Raw genomic sequence first — 19,820 nt, 5'->3', positions numbered from 1 at the left:
GAGTCAAGGGCTCTTAGCTGCAGAAATAGTGGTTTATTGACAGGCCAGCTTCCCCAGCCAGCCACTGCCCACCTGTGGGGCTCAGGGCCCATGGGTTGGGCCCTGCAGAAGGTGGTTCTTCAGGCCCAAGGTCGTGGTGGTGGGCAGAGATGCAGCCATGCTCGCTCACTGGAGGGCGGTTTCTGACAGTTCCCAGCAGCTCTGGCAGGTAACGGACATAGCCCGCACCTGGGTGCCCACGGGCAGGGGCCAGCGGGGTCTCACAGTTTGGGATGTAAAAGGTGTTGTGTGTGAGGTTGGGGTCAGGCTGTAGCCCTGGGTGGTTGCAGCCCAGGTGAGGATGCGTTGGGACACGGCCACAGCACTAGGCCGGGCGGTGGAAGAGGCTGCCCGTGCAGAGCCTCCGCTTGAGCTCCTGCCAAAGCAGCTGCCACTCCCTCTGGGCGCCCTTCATGACTCCGCTGTTCTCCAGGGCTCGGCGGGACAGGTAGGGCAGCACCTCCATCACAGGGCCGTAAGGCACGTACTTGTACACAGGGAAGCCTGCCTGGCCTGCACACAGGGGTGGAGGCGGTGAGTCCCAGCGCCTCCGCCCCTGCCCCCCGCCCCCCACCAGAAGCCCAGCTCACCTAGCGGGAAGCTTATCTGGTCGCACATACCCAGAAGCTGTCCAAAGTACACCTGGCAATCGGTGGGGTGCAGGCCCAGCTCCTCCATCCTGTGAACAGGCAGGGCGGTGGGTAAGACCCTCCCTCTACCCCCAGATCCCCCACCCACAGGGTAGGGCGTGGGCATAGGCTCTCTCCTGCATAGACCAGGCCTCTTCCTTACTGCTGCTGCCTCAGCCCAAGGCCACCAAGTGCCCCCCTTCCCCAGCCAGCCTCCCTCTTGCTGTGCTTGCTCCCCGATGGCCCCTTCCCTGCTGCCCACTGTGACCCAGCAAGGCAGACTCACCCAGTGGCCAGCCCTTGGTGTGCCCTGGGAAGCTCTCAGCCCTCTCACCATCCCCTTCTCAAACCCCTCAGAGTTCCGTTGCCTCTGTGTTCCCAGCCCTGTGACCCCACCTCCAGCTTCTCATCCTCCCCTTGCTGGCTGCCCTGTCCGTAAGGCAGTCACTAGCTACTGGTGGCAACTGAGCCTCTGGAAGGCGGGTGGTCTGAACTGAGTGCACTGCAAGTGTCAAACACACGTGGGCTTTTGAAGACAGTGTGAAAACTGAATGCAGAGTATGTCACTGTTTTTCTGAAAACATGTTTAAATGGTACTATTTTGGATATGTGGGGTTAATTAAAATGTATATCAAAATTAACTTCATTTTTTTTAACATGGCTATGAAACATTTGGGGTTAATAGATGTGGCTCGAATTTCCTACTCAGACGTTAAGGTGGGGGCCCCCAACTCTCCACACCCTCTCCTATCCTCACACCTCCCCTCATAGGATCTTTAAAAAATTCCTAGGATTTGAAATGTCTATACATTGATGATTCCCACGTTTTTACCTCTGGCTTCCTGCACGTGCAGATACAGACTCGGCCTATCAGCACCAGCACTCTGTAGCCCGCCCCCACCCTTCCACCCCACAGGGGCGTGTTCAGCCTGGGTCCTCACACCCACCCAGGCTACAGGCTGGGCCTGTTGGTCCCCATCCCTGCCCGTGGAGTCCCCCTCCCTTCTCCTGTCTCAGGGCCCCACCCCAGGCTCCCAGAGCACTCAGTGCCTCTCACCCTGGGCTTCCACATGAGGGGCTTCCCAGACCGTTTCTCTCCTTCCCCCAGGGCTAGGCTCCAAGGTCGGGGCCCCAGTCTGCACCATGTTGCCCTGGTATCCAGCTTACATGTCTCTGTCCCCCGTGAGAGCAGGGCTGCCACCGTGTTGCTGCCTGACGGTGGTGGGAACACTCACGTGGCATCCTGCAAAAACTGACCCCTCCCCTGCTGCTGCCCCTTCCCCGCCAGTGTCCATGCCTGCTGCCATGTGACTAGCTTTGCCCAGCACAGAAAGAGGCTCTCTCCATCTGGCCGGCAATATGTGAACTGGGCATGACTTTCTTTAGCCAACAGAACGATAGCAAATGTGACATGGGCAGAGGCTTGCCCCCTCCAGGGCTTCTGGTAGCCTGAGACCACCTGTGGAGAAGCCTAAGCTGGCCTGTAGGACACCCGACATGTGATGCAGTGCCCTTTGCTGTCCCAGCCACAAATGAGGCCATTTAGGGCCAACCAGACCCCATGTGAATACAGATGCAGGATGGGCCCCAGGCAAGGCCAGCAGAAGCAGCCCGAAGCAGAGCCCAGCCCACACTGCTGGCTCACAGAACATACTGTGTTCAGGCCTCTGTATTTTGGGTTGGTTTGTTAACAGCCAAAGCTAATCTGACTGAGGTCTCTAATGTGTGGCATCAGAGGCCCACACTGCTGCCCCTGGGAAGACCAGCCCAAGGTGTTAAAGGCTCTGTGGACCTTGGCCTGGCGTGGGCTGCGGAGCCTGTGAGATGGGCAAGCACTCAGCTGGCACTCAGCATAGGGGGAGCCGTGTCTAGGGCAGAAGGCCACCGCAGCCAAGATGGGGAGGCCATATGTGCTCCCAGTGGCAAGATCCAGAAATCAGGTGAAAGGAAGCCCTTCTGAGGGCAGTTTATACCTTTAGACGTTTCCCTGTCCTCGCCTAGTCAGTCTGAGTGGACTAGCCTGTGACCAAAACCTAAAACGGGGCAACCACAGGCTGCTGAGATGGTGATGGAAACCTCAGGAGGTCGGCACTGCCAGGCAGGGGCCAGGGCCTCTCTGTGCACATCGTCTTGGGGTGGACCCTGGTGCCGGACAGACCACTTTTGATCACGGTTCCATCACAGAATTGTACTTTTAAGCCTAAGTGAAAGCCAGCTTTTAAAATTTTCAACTCAGCCCTGTGTTCCTTCAAAAGTCAAAGAAACCAAAACTGGGGCTTCCCTGGTGATGCAGTGGTTAAGAATCTGCCTGCCAATGCAGGGGACACGGGTTCGAGCCCTGGTCCAGGAAGACCCCACATGCCGCTGAGCAACTAAGCCCGTGCGCCACAACTACTGAGCCTGCGCTCTAGAGCCCGTGAGCCACAACTACTGAGCCCGCACGCCTAGAGCCTGTGCTCCGCAACAAGAGAAGCCACCGCAGTGAGAAGCCCGCACACTGCAACGAAGAATAGCTCCCACTTGCTGCAGCTAGAGAAAGCCTGCACGCAGCAACGAAGACCCAACGCACGCAGCCAAAAATTAAAAACAAAACAAAAAAAACCCAAAACTAATCTTCCCCGAGCACAAAAGGTGTCCCTGGCCATCCCACGTCCAGGGATAGGATGGGGCGTCCAAGGAGGCCCCAGGGATGGAGGGAAGAAAGCGGAACAGTCCACCCGGCTAGGATGCCAGTCAGAGCCAACCACCAGCAAGGAAACAGCCTGACCCCAGCCCAGCAGGACTCCAGAGGGAGCCTCGACACAGTCTGCCCTCCACCTGGCAGCCCCGCTGGCCTCAGCGCTCCTGTTCACAGCCAGGCAGCTGCAAGTGCAGAGCATTAGACATCGTGGCCTTTAGTTGCAGTTTCACACCATGAAAAAGCAGCCCCAGCATGAGAAGGACAAGCACGACATTAATGAATGGTTTAGGACGACCAGAGTCACCCTCCAGGCAGAGCCTGCAAGTGCCTCTGGGTGCACGCCCTGCACCTTCACTACTCGGCCCAAGCCTTGGGCTTGGGGTGCCCACTGCGGGGGCGGGGGCTGCCTTGCTCCTGGGGAAGACAAGGGCCAGCAAGGCCACTGCCGCCACCCAGCTTCCTGTGGCGGGGAGAGGGGGAGCTAGGACCCCTGCTGTGGTCCAGTTTGGGTTAAGATATGAGATAAAAGAACATGGTGATTGGAAATTCCCTGGCAGTCCAGTGATTAGGACTGGCGCTTTCACTGCCTGGGGCCTGGGTTTGATCCCTGGTCAGGGAACTCCCAGAACACGGCCAAAAGAAAAAAATGTATATTTATTTCATCTCATTCCTATATCTGACTTATAAGGATGCTCCATGGGACAGGCGTTTAAAGAGAAAACAGACTATCTTAAATTCTAAACACAGTTTAAAGTGTTGAGAAATTGTCTATAAATAAGGCAATACATCTGAGGGCTCCAACATTTCACACTTAAATTTCACCTAATGAAATATATTTTTTAATTTGAAACTTTAGTAAGTCTTGTATTAGTGTTAAAAACCCAAGTAACTGCAAACAGCCTTTTGGCTACTGCAGCACAATGCCCAGCCAGCCTCAGTGGGTCTGGGGGCCCTAAAGCCGCCACTCCAGCTCGTTCCACAGATGTCCCCCCAAAACCCACTGCCTGCCCACGCTTCCTGCCCACCCAGGAGCGCCCAGCGGGAAGGGGGCGGGGCCAACCTGCACAGCGTGAAGCGCACGGTGTCCTCATTGTGCGAGGCCACCATCACTGCGGCCCTGGCGTTGTGCTTCAGCTCCTCCAGGACGTAGTTGAGGCACCTGGGGAGGGTGACGCGTGAGTCAGGCCTGCACAACCCCTGCAGGGGCAGAAGCAGAAGCAGGTGCAAAACAGTGGACGATCCTGGCGTGGAATTAAAAAGCAAACGGGGGCTTCCCTGGTGGCGCAGTGGTTGGGAGTCCGCCTGCCGATGCAGGGGACACGGGTTCATGCCCCGGTCCGGGAGGATCCCACATGCCGCGGAGTGGCTAGGCCCGTGAGCCATGGCCGCTGAGCCTGCGTGTCCGGAGCCTGTGCTCCGCAATGGGAGAGGCCACAACAGTGAGAGGCCTGCGTACAACAACAACAAAAAAAAGCAAACAGGCCTCGTGCCATTTGGGGAGGGCTGCCGGGGTACAGCTCTCATCTTTATCAACCCGGGCAGTTCAGTAGACTTTTACATTAAAAAAAAAAAAAAAAACCTTAATGGTTTTGGAAAAAGTAAAACAAAGGCAGAGGAGGTATTGGTTCTGACCCCCAGGTTGCTCCCACGTTAGACAGGATCACGTCGGGTCAGCTCCAGCCCCTTCCCGGTTTCTCCCCCCCACCCCGCCCCCGGGAAGCTCTGAGGCTCCGGGAGCCAAAGAAGGCAGCACACCTGTGGTACATGGCGTTGGTGGCCTCGTACGTGGGGTTGATAGGGTCCTCATACCCAATCTCCAGGGCGCGGGCACGTTCCTGGGCCATGTATGCGCCACGCACCAGCTTGGCCCCGAAACACCAGCCCTCTCGGCGAGCCAGCTCCACATCCAGGGTGACACTGTCATAGGCGTCCTGTGGGCCAGAGCCGAAAGTTGAGGATGACCAGGATGGGCCCCCTCCAGCCTGCATCCCATAGGGCCTCCCTGGGGCCCGGGCACTCCCCAGTGTGTAGTCAGCAGGGGCACCGGGGCCAGCAGCTGTGGTGACTTGGGGGCTGTCAGCATCTGCCTGGACCCTACGCACCCACTTCCCCTTGTCCCCGCAGCCCCTATACCCACCCTACCCTGAGTCCTCCAAACACCTGGCTGGTACCCAAGTGGCCGCCAGAGATTGTGCTCAAGGGTCCCTGAGGCACACGCACGAGTCTGGGGAGGGGCCCAGAGCCTTCATCAGACCCTTAGAGGGAACCAAGCTAAAAAGGGCAGGAGTAAACAGTCACTCGAAATCTGGCGACTAAGGCATGTTACGTGGACTCCAAAAGCTCCTTCATCGTCCTCCTGCCCCTTCAGCACCCTGTCTGGGGTCTGAGGCCCAGGGGATAGGTCCACTGGCAGCTGGTCCTGGGGGCCTGTCTCCCTGCAGCAGACGCTGGGCGCACCTTGAGGTAGCACTGGTACGTGTTGAAGATGAGTGGCCTCTCCACGTTGAACCTGCGCTGCATCTCCAGCGTCAGGCGGCTGATGGCCGGCTGGAAGTAGGTCTGCTCGGCGTCCACCATCAGCCGCACGCCCACCTCGCTGGCTTTCTGAGGGGCACGGCGGGGAGAGAGGGTCTGTCTGGGGCCCGGGTGACACAGGTGCCCCCCAACCCCGGCACATCCCAGGGTCCTCGACCTGGGCCAGGACGTCCATCCTCTGCAGCATCCTCGTCATCTGCTGTTCCTCCTCCTCAGTGAACCGCGACAGCAGAGGCTCCAGCTGTCCTGTCTTGAGGGGGCAGCGCAGTCAGGCCACGGCAGGGTTCCAGACCTGGGCTCTCGAGGCCAGCGCTCCCACCCCTCCCGTGGGCAGCCTCTCGCCCCTGGTGCAGGGCCTACCAATACCCAGTGCCTGGTGCCCGGGACCAGTGGGCCTCATCCCCGCGCCCCCTTCTCCACCCACCACCCTGTTTGTGCATTAAGGTCAGTGTCCTGTCCAGGGTCCCGCCAGCCACACAGCATCCCATAACCGCGCTGCCCACCAGCACACCCTTCCTCATGGGGCTGGCTGCCCCAGGTCAGGCCTGCACCCAAGGAGTCGGATCCCATGGCCTCCATAGGATCCTCACGATGGGTCCCCCTCCTGTTCCTGCGCAAAGTTCAGGAAGTGACCCTTCACCCACCCAATCACCTGAAAAGACTCAGCCCCTAGCAGGCAGAGGACATGGAGGAAGAACTGTGCCTACAGGCAGACTTGGCTGGCCACACAGCACAGACGGACACGCAACAGGGGGACGGAGGCATCGGCCCCAGATGGTGGCACTCAGGGCACTGGTCAGGTCAGCAGTAGGCACCCATCCTGCAGGCCCGTGAAGCACGGGGCCCTCTGCTTGCCCCGCTTGCCCACTAACATTGCCCAGGTCACTCCCGGCGAGGCCTCAATCACACCCCTCCTGGGCCCTCCGTCACCAGGCTGGAGCTTGTGAAAGGCAGCGTCTATGGGGTGTTTCCCAAGGCACCTCTGCTGCTTCCTCCCATCCCAGCTCAGTGGTGCGCTCAAGCACGGCCACAAATGCCCGGTCACCCTCCCAGGGGCAGGTGGAGTCTCATTTTTCTCCCCCGAACACAGGCCAGTCTAGCGACTCCCCTTTAACAAACAGCACTGGGCAGAAGGGACGGCATGGGTCTCCTGAGGCTTGACTAGAATAGGCGACAGTTTCCGCCTGGCTTGTGGGGACACTCATCCTGGGGACCCAGCGCCACTCTGAGGAAGCCCTGGCGGTGTGAGCGGGGACCCTCTGTGACGACCCTGCGAGAACCGTGAGGTGGGAGGCACGGACGTGCACAGCGTCACCTGCATGTTGGGGACCACCAGGTGCTTGGAGAACTCGGTCCTGCTGTCAATGAGGCTGCCCCAGTCCAGCAGGTCCAGGGTGCTGTGGGAGAAGCCGTGTCAGCATGCGGACACGCGGCCTCACCAAGGCCCCAAACCAGCCCCCTCCCTGCAGGAGCACCCCCAGACCCAACCCCACAGAACCTGCCTCAGTGCTCAGTTTTGAAAGACTGGTAACATGTAAACATGGTCCTCTGTTTAAAAAACAGAAACCAAAACATGAATATTCTTATATCAGGGCCGAGACCACCCAGGCCACATCAGGCTCGGGGAAGAGCTGGACACGGGAGACCAGGCAGGAGGGGATGGCACACTGCCGCCAGCCCCCAGCTCCTCAAAATGAGGCTTGGGACCCTCCGGGATCTCAGCTGCCCTCACCCTTCACCTGCCTGCCAGATAGGTCCTGGGACGGCTGGGTGTGGCACCCTCACTCCACAGCCCAAATAATTCTGTAAGAAGCCCTAGGGTTCGAGGGGGGCCCATGCCCTGGAAGAGGGTGACCAGGATTGGGAGAAGGCATTGGGGCTAAGCCAGAACCTTGGCTGAACCAGGGCAGCCACTCCCGAAATCTCAGCCCGGGGGCTACTCTTACCCGGACACGCCAAGGGTCTCCACAGTGAACCAGTTCTCAATTTCCATCTGGGACGCGATGCCCATCTTCACCACGCTTTCCTTCAGAAGCGAGAGGGCATTGGTCCCACTGCTGTCTCCCAGCCCTGCTCACGAACATCTCCTGCCCCTGCCCGCTGGCCTGTGATGCTAGGCTGACTTTATTATGCCAGTACTGAGATTGGCTACACTTCTGCCTTGGGTTTCTGCTCCAGAGAGTGTCTCTCCCTGCTGCCCACCCCCCCACACCTGCCCATCCCTGCGGGTCCACAGAGCTCGGCTACTGGCAGGGCCAGCCCCCCTCCAAGCCTCCCACCCAGCACTTCCTCCACCTCTGCTCAGATTCCCTCCCCACCGACCCAGCAGCTGGGGGCTGGGCAGCAGGCCCTGGGAACCCACCTCCGACACTGCCTGGCCAATTCCTCCTGGGCAGGGCTCCTCCCCGGCCCACCTTCTCACACCCACCACGGAGAGGCGGCCCCACCTGCAGTGCAGCCACCTCCAGCTTCGTGTCCATGGCAGCCAGCCCGGCCTTGCCCTGCTCTGCAGCCATTTGGTGGAAGAACCGTCTCCACTTGGTCAGCACATCTGAGAACTGCAGCTGCGGACGCGGGCCTGAGCTGCCATCCCAGGCGCACACCCAGCCCCCTCCCAGGACCCCCATGTAGCCCAAGCCACCCCATCCCGCCTGTGTGCCTGGCTCCCAGGGCCAAGGCACCAGCACACGAGCTTTCACTTAACGCTCACGGCAGCCCCAAGTTCTTACAAACTCCCTGTGGGTGGAAGGTTTTGACACTTACCAGAAACTGGGGTCTCCCCAGTGCGGTGAGCTTAATGGCTGAGAAGCCATCCTCGCTGGCTCCACCTGTGAGAAGCCACAGAAGAGCCGTCAGTGCTGGGGTGTGGCGGGGGGGGGGACCCTGAGCCTGCATCCGGAATCTGTGCCACTCAAGAGTTAGGACACTTCTTGGGACATCCCTGGTGGCACAGTGATTAAGAATCCGCCTGCCAGTGCGAGGGATGCGGGTTCGAGCCCTGGTCCGGGAAGATCCCACATGCCGCGGAGCAACTAAGCCCATGAGCCAAAACTACTGAGCCTGTGCTCTAGAGCCCGTGCTCCGCAACAATAGAAGCCACTGCAATGAGAAGCCTGTGCACTGCAACGACGAGCAGCCCCCACTCGCTGCAACTAGAGAAAGCCCGCACGCAGTAACGAAGACCCAACGGAGCCAAAAAGAGAAAAAGAAAAAAAAAAAAGAAAAAAAGAGTTAGGACACTTCTCATCAACATATGACGGACTTCAGGAGGCAGGCGGTGGTTGTTCTTCCTATTAGTTACCTACAACACATGGTACTGGGTCTACCTTGCACCTGGGCCCTGAGACCCCCAGAGCACGAACAATCCAGCCACCCGATGAGACGGTGCAGTGGCACCAGCGCTTCTTTCCTCCCTCGCCCACCAGGCCCGAGCAGGCCCATGGTGGCCATGCTTCCCGGGTAGGCTGCCTGGCCCTCAGAAGCAGCTCTGGTGGCTGCCTGGCAATCTCAGGCCGAGGGGAGTGGCAACAGGAGGGGAGAGCCCACCGAGGACCCAGACGCCTGGGCTGGCTGACCACCCATGGCAGAAGGACAACGACCCTACGCAGCCCGCAAACACCCTGTACTCGGCTGCTCCGGATGCCCCACCATGCAGGTGGGAGCCAGTGACTCAGCAGGGTTTGAGTTTGCCACGTGGGTCCAGGAATGCAGTGGGCAAAGGAGCTGGTGAGACCTGCCCATTCAATCCCTGCCTGTTTCCTCTCCAATGCCCTCGGCACCCGGGGCTGCCCCTGGGGGTTCACCAAACACAGAAACGCCCAGCAGAGCACAAGCTGGAGGCAGAAGGCACTCAACCACCACCCCCATTCTCTCCTCTGGCTTCTGGAAGCCCACAACACACATCTTTGCTTCTGTGGGGCCCTCCCCGTCTGTCTGCCCCCAGGCAGAGTGGGCAAGGAACCAAGAAGACGCCCCTGGCACTGGACACTGGGCAGCCAGGTGTCTGCCTGACCGCCCGGGGTGCCCAGCGCTGCTCCTAGGAGGCTGCCTCTGGGCGTTGCTCACTCCCACTCCTTAAAGTGTTCAGAGGTGTGGGACCCACTAACAGGAGGGCTGCTGGGGACCTGATGGACGCTGAGGCCTCTGTGACCTCCCGGCTTAACTCACCTCCCTAGCAGGTATTCCCACCCAGAGGCCACGCGGGGAAGAATTCTCTGTTAAAGAGGACGTGGCACCAGCTGCCGGAATGGTGTGGCCCTCGGCAGAGCCAGGGGTCATGTGACAAGAGTCAAGCCCCTGCCTGGGACTGGGGGCCACTTGGCCCACTGACAGGCCCACATCTGGACACCTGGTACCCGGGAGGGGGGAGGCACCCTTCTGTGGGAAGCCAGGCTCCTCAGGAAGGAGCTGGACTCAGGTGTGAGCCCAGGTCATCCTCAGGACCAAGGCCACAGAGATGGAGATGGGGCCCTGAGCAAACACTCCGGGCCCGGCCTTGTGTTCCCACACCAGCATCTCCTAGAGCAGAGGTCAGCCCAGGCTGGGCCTGGTGGATGGCAGGCCAGCGACAAGCAGGACCCCACCTGAAGCCTCGATGCAGCGCAGGAACGTCTCCATATGGCTGTCACACTTGGCCTCGTTGGCGTAGAAGTAGGTGCGGGCGCTGACAACACCATTCCTGCGGTCTCCAAATGCCCGGTGGGCCTGGAACTGCTTCTCCCTCTTACTGGTGCCTGGAGAGGTGGGCGTCTGGCCTGAGCCACCTCCCCACCCCCGCAAGCCCCCATCCCGCCACCAGCGCCGCACTCCAGCTCCAGTCCCACCCCGAGCACACGGCCCCCTGCCTGTGCTGCTCCCCAAACCCGCCCGCCCTGGCGCCCACTCTTCCTTCTCCTCGGGTCACCCTAGTCATGTGGCAAACCCAGGGCAGGAAGGCAAAGCCCAGACCCACCGAGGGCCGAGTGCACCGGCCCCCCAGGCGGGCCGTAAGGATGTGTCAGCCACTCAGAACGACGGCCTGGGTGCCCAGGGACACAGGGAGGAGCCGGGGCTGTGTGCGGGTGGGGAGCGGGCTCGTTCCTGAATGGCTGCCTCCCACTCACCATGGCCATCCCTCTCCGATGCTGAGGTACAGGACCTGCAGGAGGGAAGAAGAGGGAGAGGGTTGCGGTCACGCCACCTCAGGTACAAGTGACAAACGCATCCCATTGAGGAGGCACAGGTGGGAGAAGTAGAGGCTGAGCCCTGACCCTGACCCAGGAGGGCTGAAGAGGAAGGCATGGTCACCTGGCCAGGTAAGAGTGACTCACGCCACTCCACCCGCCCCCGGCCTCCAGGGTCACCTTCTCTGAGCCTGGCAGCCTACAAGCCCTGCTCCGGAGGAACGTGGGTCTCCCCCTGGGTGAGGCCCCCTCCCTACACTGGGTGAGGAGGAAGTAAAGCGATACACAGCCCAGGGCGTGGGTAGGTCCTTGAGGCTGGCTAGCCATGGGGTATTCCTTCCTGTGAGGAAAAGGCGGGGCACGGGCCAGTCAGGGCTGAGGATAGTGGAGAGAGGGAAACCACCAGCTTCCTGATCCCCAGAGCCAAGGAGCGGGGCCCCTTGCTCTGCCCTCTGCCCACAGCCGGCCCCACCTCCACCCGCGCTCCTCAGGATTATTTTCAAACCAGCAACCACAATTTATTTTTTTAATGCAAACCCTCCCCTGGCCTCCCCTGGCCATCATACCTGAATATACCCAGTCCTAATGAGGACAGGACAGAGAGGGCACCTGTAAGGCCAGACCCAGGCCGCCCCACAGCTGTGGCCCACTGAGGTGGAGGCATGACATGGCACCCGCCATCTGCACCAAGGCAGGGGCCTCATCCCGAGGTTGGCAGCTGCGGGAGGCTCGGGCCTGCTATGTCACCACACAGCCCATAACCTGCAGGTATCCACCTTCTAGGCAGACTGCCCTCCACTGAGGGGACACCACTACCCAGAGACCCCCAGGGGCCCGGGGCCGTATGACGGTCTCAATTAGCATTTCCACAGCTGGGCTTCTACCCTCCAAGCCCCAGCCCAGCTCCAAAGGCACAGGGGAGCCAGCCGGCCACATAGCCACGTGATCAGGGGGCAGTGGCCTATCCCAGAGCAGACAGTACTTAGCATGGGCAGGGCTGCACTCTTGACCAGGCCTGGTGAGTGGATCACGAGGAGACAAAGATGGCAGTTACCAGGCTGGGGGGAAGGGGAGTGTCATGTCACCATGAAGAGAAGAGCATGCTCTGTACACACACACACGTGCAGACACATGTGCACACATGCACACACGTGCAGACACTTGCGTGCACATGTAACTGCACGGGCCAAGATGTGGAGGAGGGAATGGAGTGCCCCCGGGGACAGGGGGCAGGAGAGGACCGTAGGAGCGACCCAGGGGCTTGCAGGAGTGGCAGGAAGACCCCAACCATCCCCTCAGCCACCTCTAAGCTCAGGTCTGCATCAGGTAATTTGTTGGCTGGACACCTTTTAGAAAAAAGTGAAAAGTGAGGGGAGACCACGTCGGCTGCCCTCACACCAGCTCTCCCCTGGTGAAACGCAGGAGGCAGGAGAAGAACACAGAAAAGCCTGTGGGCCCCCAGGCCCTGGCTCCAGGCAGCACCCAAGACACTGTGCACACCAGTCCCAAGGAGCAGCCTCCACCCTGGGGAACAAGGCCAAGGCCTCGCCCCCAGCCAGCCCTGGGTTTGCACAGCCAGGACACACACACCTGCTGGCCACACTGTCCCCAGCCATCCTCATCACAACCTCATCACAGCCAATCATCGAGAGGAACCCAGCCCTGCGCCCTCTCCCCACGGCCCTCAGCCTGCTGGGTGGACCCTGCGAGGCTCCTCTCCTAGAGTTAGGTTCCTGGCCTCTGACTTCTAACAAGTGTTCTGGGAAACACCATCCCACCCCCTCCCTGGATGGCTATTCTCCCTTCTGCGCCTCTGGCCTCCTACCTCCTGCTTCCTAACCTGGGGAAGACCCCCAGACCCCCTCCTCCCAGGGCCACGTCCTCAGGGCACATGCTGGGCCTCTTGCATGTTCAGACGCCCCCATCTCTTCTGTGCCTCTTATGGTTATGCCTGGGGCAGGGCCCCACCACCTGCGCTCGCTCCCCACCCCACCCCACCCCACCCCACTCCTGTGACTTTAACTTGGGGCAGTGGCCTCTACATCATTCCCCAGAGCAGGGTCTTCGGGCCTGTGACCCCTCCGTTCCCCACACAGGGGCTCCTGATGGAGAATGCGTGGCATCTCGATGGCGTGGATGTTCGATCAGTGCCTATGAGCCTGGTTCTGCACCCTCAGCCAGGCTCCACCAAGCACACAGGGCTGCCTGGCAGCAGCCCTGCCACTGGCATTGGACGGCAGCCACCACATTAGGACAGGAAGGGACTGCCGTTCATGTCCCAAAGCCCACAAAGCAGGGCTCCTGCAGGACAAGGGGCACCAACAGCAGGGTGGCTCAGGGTCACAGGCTCCAGTGCCCATGGTAGGGCGAAGCCGGCCCTCCTCCCAATGCTCCCCTGCAGGGCAAGGAGGAAGCCAGGCAGATCGCCCTGGGAAAGAAGTCTTTTCATAACAGAGAGAGAAAATCCCACTGTGAAACCACCAGCCCTCACCCAGACCCAGCGGGGATACAGCCCATTAGTTATTCAACAGGCAGCCTCAGAGCAGGCTGCAGCCCCAGCCCACAGCCCCCCTAGGAACACCGGGGTGCTGAGCTGGAGAACTCCGCCTTCAAGACAGCAAATCACGAGGCAGGGGCTTGGCTCCCCAGGCCAATCCACCAGCAGCTCGGCCCGCTCGGACATTCCGTTCCCAGGGTAGGAGCCTCATGTGACACCTTCCCCTCCCCTCCGTGCCCCTCCCCTCTCCTCTCCTCCGTGCCCCTCCCCTCTCTTCCCCTCCGTGCCCCTCCTCTCTCTTCCCCTCCGTGCCCCTCCCCGCCCCTTCCCTCCCCACCCCTCCCGGCCCCTCCACACCCCTTCCCTCCCCAGGCCAGAACAAACACCAGAGCTTAAGACAGGGCAGGTTACTCAGCAAGCCTGTCCCAAGCCTCACATGGTCAGGCGCGGCTGCTGTCAGGACTTAGGGGCCCAGATGCCAGTGACGGGTGGAGGGGTGCAGGCACCAGCCCAGGAACTGGGCGTTTTGCAAAGAAAGGGCTGGTTCTGCCTGGATCTCCCATGAGGCTCCTACTTCAGGAAGCAGAGGGTGAAATGGTCCTCGAGTTCTGTCCTATGGACCAGGAGGGTGGGTCGGGGGATGCCCATGTGTCCCCATACTCACTGCCCAGAGAACGGGCCGGGCAGCCAGTTGGTGACCTCGGCAGGAGCCACTGGGCTCGCCTGCCACACGTGTGCTCCTGGCAGCACATTCCCTTTTCCTCAGACCCCCAGGCAGTCTCCACACCTACCAGGTGGGGCCCACCTGCTAATCAGGAAATCATCTCAGGGGCCAGGCAAGGGTGGGACAGTGGGACCTGCCCAGTAGGTCAGAATCCCCAGAAGAGATGCTGCAGGAGAGCAGGAAGCCAGAGCACCTCCAACACCAGTGTCAGCAATCATATTTTGTAAACCGCCGGGTAGCACCCAGCGGCCACCATTGAGTCACGGCCACTCAATTCTGCCCCTGTAGGGTGAGAGCACTTTGAATTTCATATAATTTTCACGTGTCACAAAACATTACTCTTGCTTTGTTTCAACCATTTAAAAATACAACAATGATTCTTAGCTTGCAGACTGTACAAAAGCAGGCTGATCGGGCTGGGGACCAGAGTTTGCTGACCCCATCCTCGCCCCTCCTCCAGCCTCGGCACACAAGGCCTCCGTGGAAGCCCAGAGCTGTTATCCTCACGGGGCAAGAACACAACCCCAGGCAGACCCAGGAGGGCTGCTGTTAGTCATGTGGACAGGGCTCCCCCAGCCAGGCCCAGCCCAGCCCCAGTGTGCTGGGGTTGCCAGCAGGTGCCACACGGGTCTTACTCCATCTCCTTGTGTTTGGCCTCCTCGGGGGTCAGGTCCTCCTCCACACCGTAGTCCAGGATAGAGCCCACGCCGAAGGCCCTGTTGTGCTGGATCAGGGGCCGGATGGACTCCTGGTCCTCACCAGCCACAAACTGCCCGTAGAAGGTCATCTTCATCAGTCTGTCGAACAACCTTTGCCCCAGAAGTCTCCTGGCAAGACGGAGCAACTGAAAGGTAAAGGGCAGCGGCTATTCTGGGCCACCCGGCCTCCCATGTCCCCAGCAGGACACTCCTGCTTCCCTGCCTGCCCAGCACAAAGCCTTGACGTGCTCTCCCCAGGGCCAAACTCGGCTCATGGCCTTGGTTTTACGGTGACACCACCCGAAGCAGATTGCTTCTCTGCTCAGTGACTGTCCATGCCCCACTCCTCATGCAGGGTGGCCGGTCCCAGGCGCTGCTCTTGCCTCCCTGCCCTGCACGCTCATGGGTGACCCCAGTGGCACATGGCAGTCGCCTGACTACCACTTGGTGGATAAAGAAGTGAACGGCAGCTCTCTCTGGGAACAGCAGTGGGCGTGTTCATAACATTCTCTGTATCCACACCTCTGCAGGTTATGCTGGGGAAGAGGGGGATTTGGTGTGAGTTTCTAGAAGGTGAGAACCCAGATTTTTCAATGTTTTGTTCACTGCTTATTCCAAGTCCCTAAAACAGTGCCTGGCAAGGGGCCGGCCCTCCAGTGGGTGCTGAACAGATGAACACACAAAACTCTGAGTGAGTATGAGTTCCGCTGGAGAAAGCATAGGCCTGGGAGATGACCATCCACCTGGGACCAGCGGGGACTCAGCACACTCATCCAGGCCGCAGGAGGCCGGCAGCCCGAGAGTACGTGCCCCAGGGGAAGACAGCCTCCCAAACGACTCAGCTTTCTCCTCCAATCATATCTCGCCACACCCCAAATTTCTGCCATCATCATTCAAATGTCCCAAGTAACTGCCTCCTGCCCGACACAGTTCTAGGGTGAAGAAAACAGATGATGGGCTCCCATCCTAGTTGCAGGGAGACCCAGGAGGAGGGAGGGGCAAGATACCTCCATGGAATTCAGAATGGGGGTGAGGGAGTGCCAGCCAGGGCAAGGGCGGGAGGTGTTTGCTAACTTAGATCCAGGGTACGGGGCTTGCCAGGCTAGGAGGTGACGCGGTGCTCCTGCACTGGGGACAGTGGTGGGAAGGAATAAGGTCAAGGAGGGGCAGGGGGATGACCACTGGGAGGACACACCCACCATCTGTCTGGGAATTCCTGTGTGTCTACTACCCCTGGCTCCAGCTCCAAGGCAGGAATAGTCTAAGGTTTCTCAAACCCAGTGAATAACAGAACCCCACTTTTTTGTGGGGAACATCTCTTGGGATCAGGGTCTCAGGGAGCAATCTCTAGCCTAAGCAAAAGCATGAGTCAGTCACACACCTTCATCCACAAACCAGTCCCAAACAGTCCAAGCCTCTCAAAGGCGGACACACCTGAACTGTGGCTGGCACCCGGACGGAGATGCTTAAGGAGCCGTGTGGCAACACGAGGGTGAAGGTTTCCAGGCCATCACCTCTGTCTGTGTCGTGTCTGATTTTATTGCATCTCATTATTTTTATAAAGAAGCAGCCTTTGTGCCGTGTCTGATTTTATTGCATCTCATTATTTTTATAAAGAAGAATAGAAATGGAAAGTGGAAGTGCCAACCCGGGAGATGGGCAGGCCTCCTCCACCTCACGAGAGCCCTAGCCAGAAGTCACGAGTCTGTGGGTCAGAGCACCCTAGCAGGAGGAAAAGCCAGGTCTTGGATATATCAAAGTTCACCCCAGAGGCAGGCCAGGCAGAAACAGGGACCTGAAAACCAGAATTCAGTTCTGGAAAACCCCAGACATCATATACGTCAATTCTGAGGACTGTCAGAAACACAGTGTGTGTGGAAGTGGGCCAACTGTCTACTCTAGGGCCGGCAAACTTTCCCGCCCAGGAACACGTGGTAAATAACTTAGGCTGTGCGGGCCACCCAGTCTCTGTCATAACTACCCAACTAGCATGAAAACAGCTCCAGCCAATGCTCATAGAAGGAGCAGGAGGAAGGCTGATGCTGAGATGTGGTCCAGGGGTCATGGGCTGGTGACCTCCCGCTCCCCTCCTGTTCCCCTGTTGTCAGAGGGAACAACAGTGAAGGCCACTCAGGTAACCTGAGCTGGTCACCGACCCTCTCACCCTGGCAAAGGGGAGGCCAGCCTGTCACAGAGGGCTATGGAAGCACATGGTGCAGGGCTGGCAGTTTTAAGCCAACTCCAGAGCAAAACAGCCCCTTTAAAACCATCCTGGCATCAGGCGTGCCCTGGGGTGGCACTACCTGAGACGAGGGTAGCCCCACCTCTTCCCCAGGTAGGAACGTCCTTCGTGGATTTAGAAATTTGCACCAGTAACACAAACACCATAAAAGACTCAAAGACATGTCTGCAGAGCAAGGACGGGTAAAGCCGGTTCTCTCCCCTCCCTGACTGCCCCCTTCCCCCACACTCTCCTGCCCTGGCTCACACCCAAGCACCGAGGCTTTCATCATGCAAGACCTGAATTTTCTAAACCCTTCTCAAAAGGGCCTGCCTTCGGGCAAGTGCGGGCCCCCACTGGGTCCTGAGCCAATGCCACAGCTCAAACTGGGCTCCTGCAGGCTGACACTCCCCGGGGCATGAGCTGCACAGACCTGCACTGGCTCAGCAGGAGGAATTTTTGCTGCAGGCCAGAGCACAAGAAGGACCAGGTTCTGGTGAGCGGCCCACAACTCTGCAGTCTGGCCTCTGCCCTGTCTCCTCCAGCACCAGGCACCAAGGCCACTGTCATCAGTGGAACCACCAGCAATGACGACAGGGGGAACACGGAAGGCAGGCAGAGCACACCGCACAGTTACTGGGCTCCTTAAGGATGTCCCCAGGACACAGGTAGAACACGAGGGGAGCATGGGAGAAGCCTCCTTGCTCCTCCAGGCACCCACAGCACAGTCCCAGTGCACTGGCGCTTGCCCCAGGCAGGCACCCAAGGGACGGTGGAGCTGACATGTCCCTCCCACTGTTGCCCACAGTACCCGAGGACCCACAGCTCTGCTGGCTTCTCTGCTGGTTTTGAACCTAGCCCCTTCAGAGCCACCCAACTCTAGCTCTGCCCTCATCACCCACCCACCTTGGGTGGCCTCACCTTCACCTATGCCCAAGCTGTGGCTTGGTGCTCCTCCTGGGTCCAGTCTCCCTAGCCTCTGCCCGGAGCTAAGGTGCCCTCAGCACAGTCTCACTGAGAAGTCAACACCACCTGCATGAAGCGCCTTCAGGACCCTCAGCACCAACTGGACCCTTGCTTTTAAACTGTTCCCAGGATCACCTTGACCAAGAGCGGCTAAGACACTTCTGCTTTTTACTTCCCCAAAGCCCTCACACTTTTCAATGTAACTGTGTTAAAGTTTCAAAAGTCGGATATTTGAGCAGCAAGCGTCCCATTCTCCCTCAACATTGTCTGTTCAGAGTGACCATGTCTGGGGATCCCCTGGGTCACAGCGTCCAAGAACTCTAGGGTCCCAGGCTATGCGCCGCTCAGTACGGCCAGGCTTCCCTTTGGGCAACACAGACGACACTCAATTTTAAATTTCGGGTGAACACTGTGTATTGCAAGCAGCATATAGCTTAAGATTTAAACTAATCTTTGTTTTTAGCTGCCAGTAACTGACACGTAGTAAAATTCACGGGCCCGAATTCACCCTTCCTTCCTGACTTCCCGGCCACAGGCGATGCTCCAGAGGCCCCGCTTTCCACTTTGAAACTTCGTAACGGCTCCCAGGACCGGCGAAGGCCCGCGGGGCCCTGGCCGCACCCCACCCCCAGCGTTCCCGAGCCCCCGCACACCTGCTCGTGGCGCGCCAGCAGCGCGGGCGAGGCGCAAAGGCGCAGCACCAGCAGGCTACGCGCCAGCTCCCAGCTGCGCCGGCTCCGGTACGCCTCCTGCGTGTTGCCGAAGTCCACGGCGGGCACTGGCGGCCGCGCGGCCTCGGCCGCCCCGCGCCCCCGCACGGCTTCCAGGCCCTCGGCGTGCTGCTCGCGGGTCGCCGGCGCTGTAGACAGCGGGGCTCGGCGGCAGAGGGCGGAGCGTAGCACGGGGAAGGTTCGCCCAAGACTCATGGCTGCTGTGCATGTGCCCCTGGGCTGATTAAGTACGCGCCGCCAGCCCCGCCCCGCGCTCGGCCCCGCCTTTTCCCGAGAGGCCCTGCCCCGCGCTTGGCCCCGCCCTCGGTCGCGCCCCACCACACCCCGAGCTTGAGCCTCGCCCTCTCCCCCGGAGGCTCCGCCCCGTGCGTTCCTGAAAGGTGTGGGTCGCCTGGCAGGCCCCGCCCACCGAGCGGCGCCACGTGCGCCTGAACCCCGCCTTCTCAGCTAGTGGCCGCCCCACCCCGAGGAGACCCCGCCTACTTGGCTGACCACCCTAGCTCCGCCTGCTCCGCTGGAGGCCCCACCCTCCCCGCCCCCCCGCACACCTGTACACCTGGGCGCCTCCCTGGGCGATGAGCTGCAGGAAGTCACAGCTGAGGCCGGGTCTGCGGAGAATCCGGGAAGGCCGAGCGCGATGCTGCTTCTCTCGGGTAAAGGGGCTTTGGGAAGCCCTCCGTCCTCTACCCTGGCCTAAGGCTCGAGCGTGGAAAGGAGTCTCCTTAGGGGCTTGCCAACTCCGTTCTCTCCCGTCTTTCTGGTCCCACTGCCCACGCAACGGGCAGGCGTGGACCACCAGGCTCCTCTGGGAAGCCCTGCAGCTCCCATTATTCCAATACGCCCTGCTTCTCCCCTACAGGTCCAGCCTTCTGTACCACCTTTGGGGCTGACAGCAAAGCCCCTGCTTTGCCACCTTCCACCGGCCTCCCTTCACTCCT

At 60.0% G+C, this 19,820-nt stretch overlaps 1 protein-coding gene across 2 annotated transcripts; it reads right to left on the bottom strand.

The window, feature by feature from the left end:
• Positions 1 to 18: 18 nt before the first annotated feature.
• Positions 19 to 19,077, bottom strand: PRODH (proline dehydrogenase 1; the record flags this gene model as incomplete). 2 transcript variants are annotated; one of them, XM_082641683.1, is made up of 14 exons in its annotated part: positions 19 to 552; positions 630 to 718; positions 4,409 to 4,507; positions 5,104 to 5,279; positions 5,806 to 5,952; positions 6,041 to 6,133; positions 7,199 to 7,280; positions 7,830 to 7,909; positions 8,331 to 8,447; positions 8,647 to 8,711; positions 10,467 to 10,616; positions 10,986 to 11,020; positions 14,902 to 15,110; positions 18,805 to 19,077. In XM_082641683.1, the coding sequence occupies 14 exons, from the start codon at positions 19,075 to 19,077 to the stop codon at positions 365 to 367; spliced, it is 1,803 nt and encodes a 600-aa protein (XP_082497809.1). In that variant the 3' UTR covers positions 19 to 364. The 2 variants fall into 2 exon arrangements, with proteins under 2 accessions (XP_082497809.1, XP_082497810.1); XM_082641684.1 differs by having other exon boundaries at positions 14,902 to 15,093; positions 18,805 to 18,886.
• Between the last annotated feature and the right edge of the window lie 743 nt (positions 19,078 to 19,820).

This window comes from Mesoplodon mirus (genome assembly GCF_964341445.2).
Source record: "Mesoplodon mirus genome assembly, chromosome: 13".
Taxonomy (NCBI): Eukaryota; Metazoa; Chordata; class Mammalia; order Artiodactyla; family Ziphiidae; genus Mesoplodon; species Mesoplodon mirus.
Note: the sequence above shows the minus strand (reverse complement) of the source record. Positions and strands in the feature narration are given on the sequence as shown.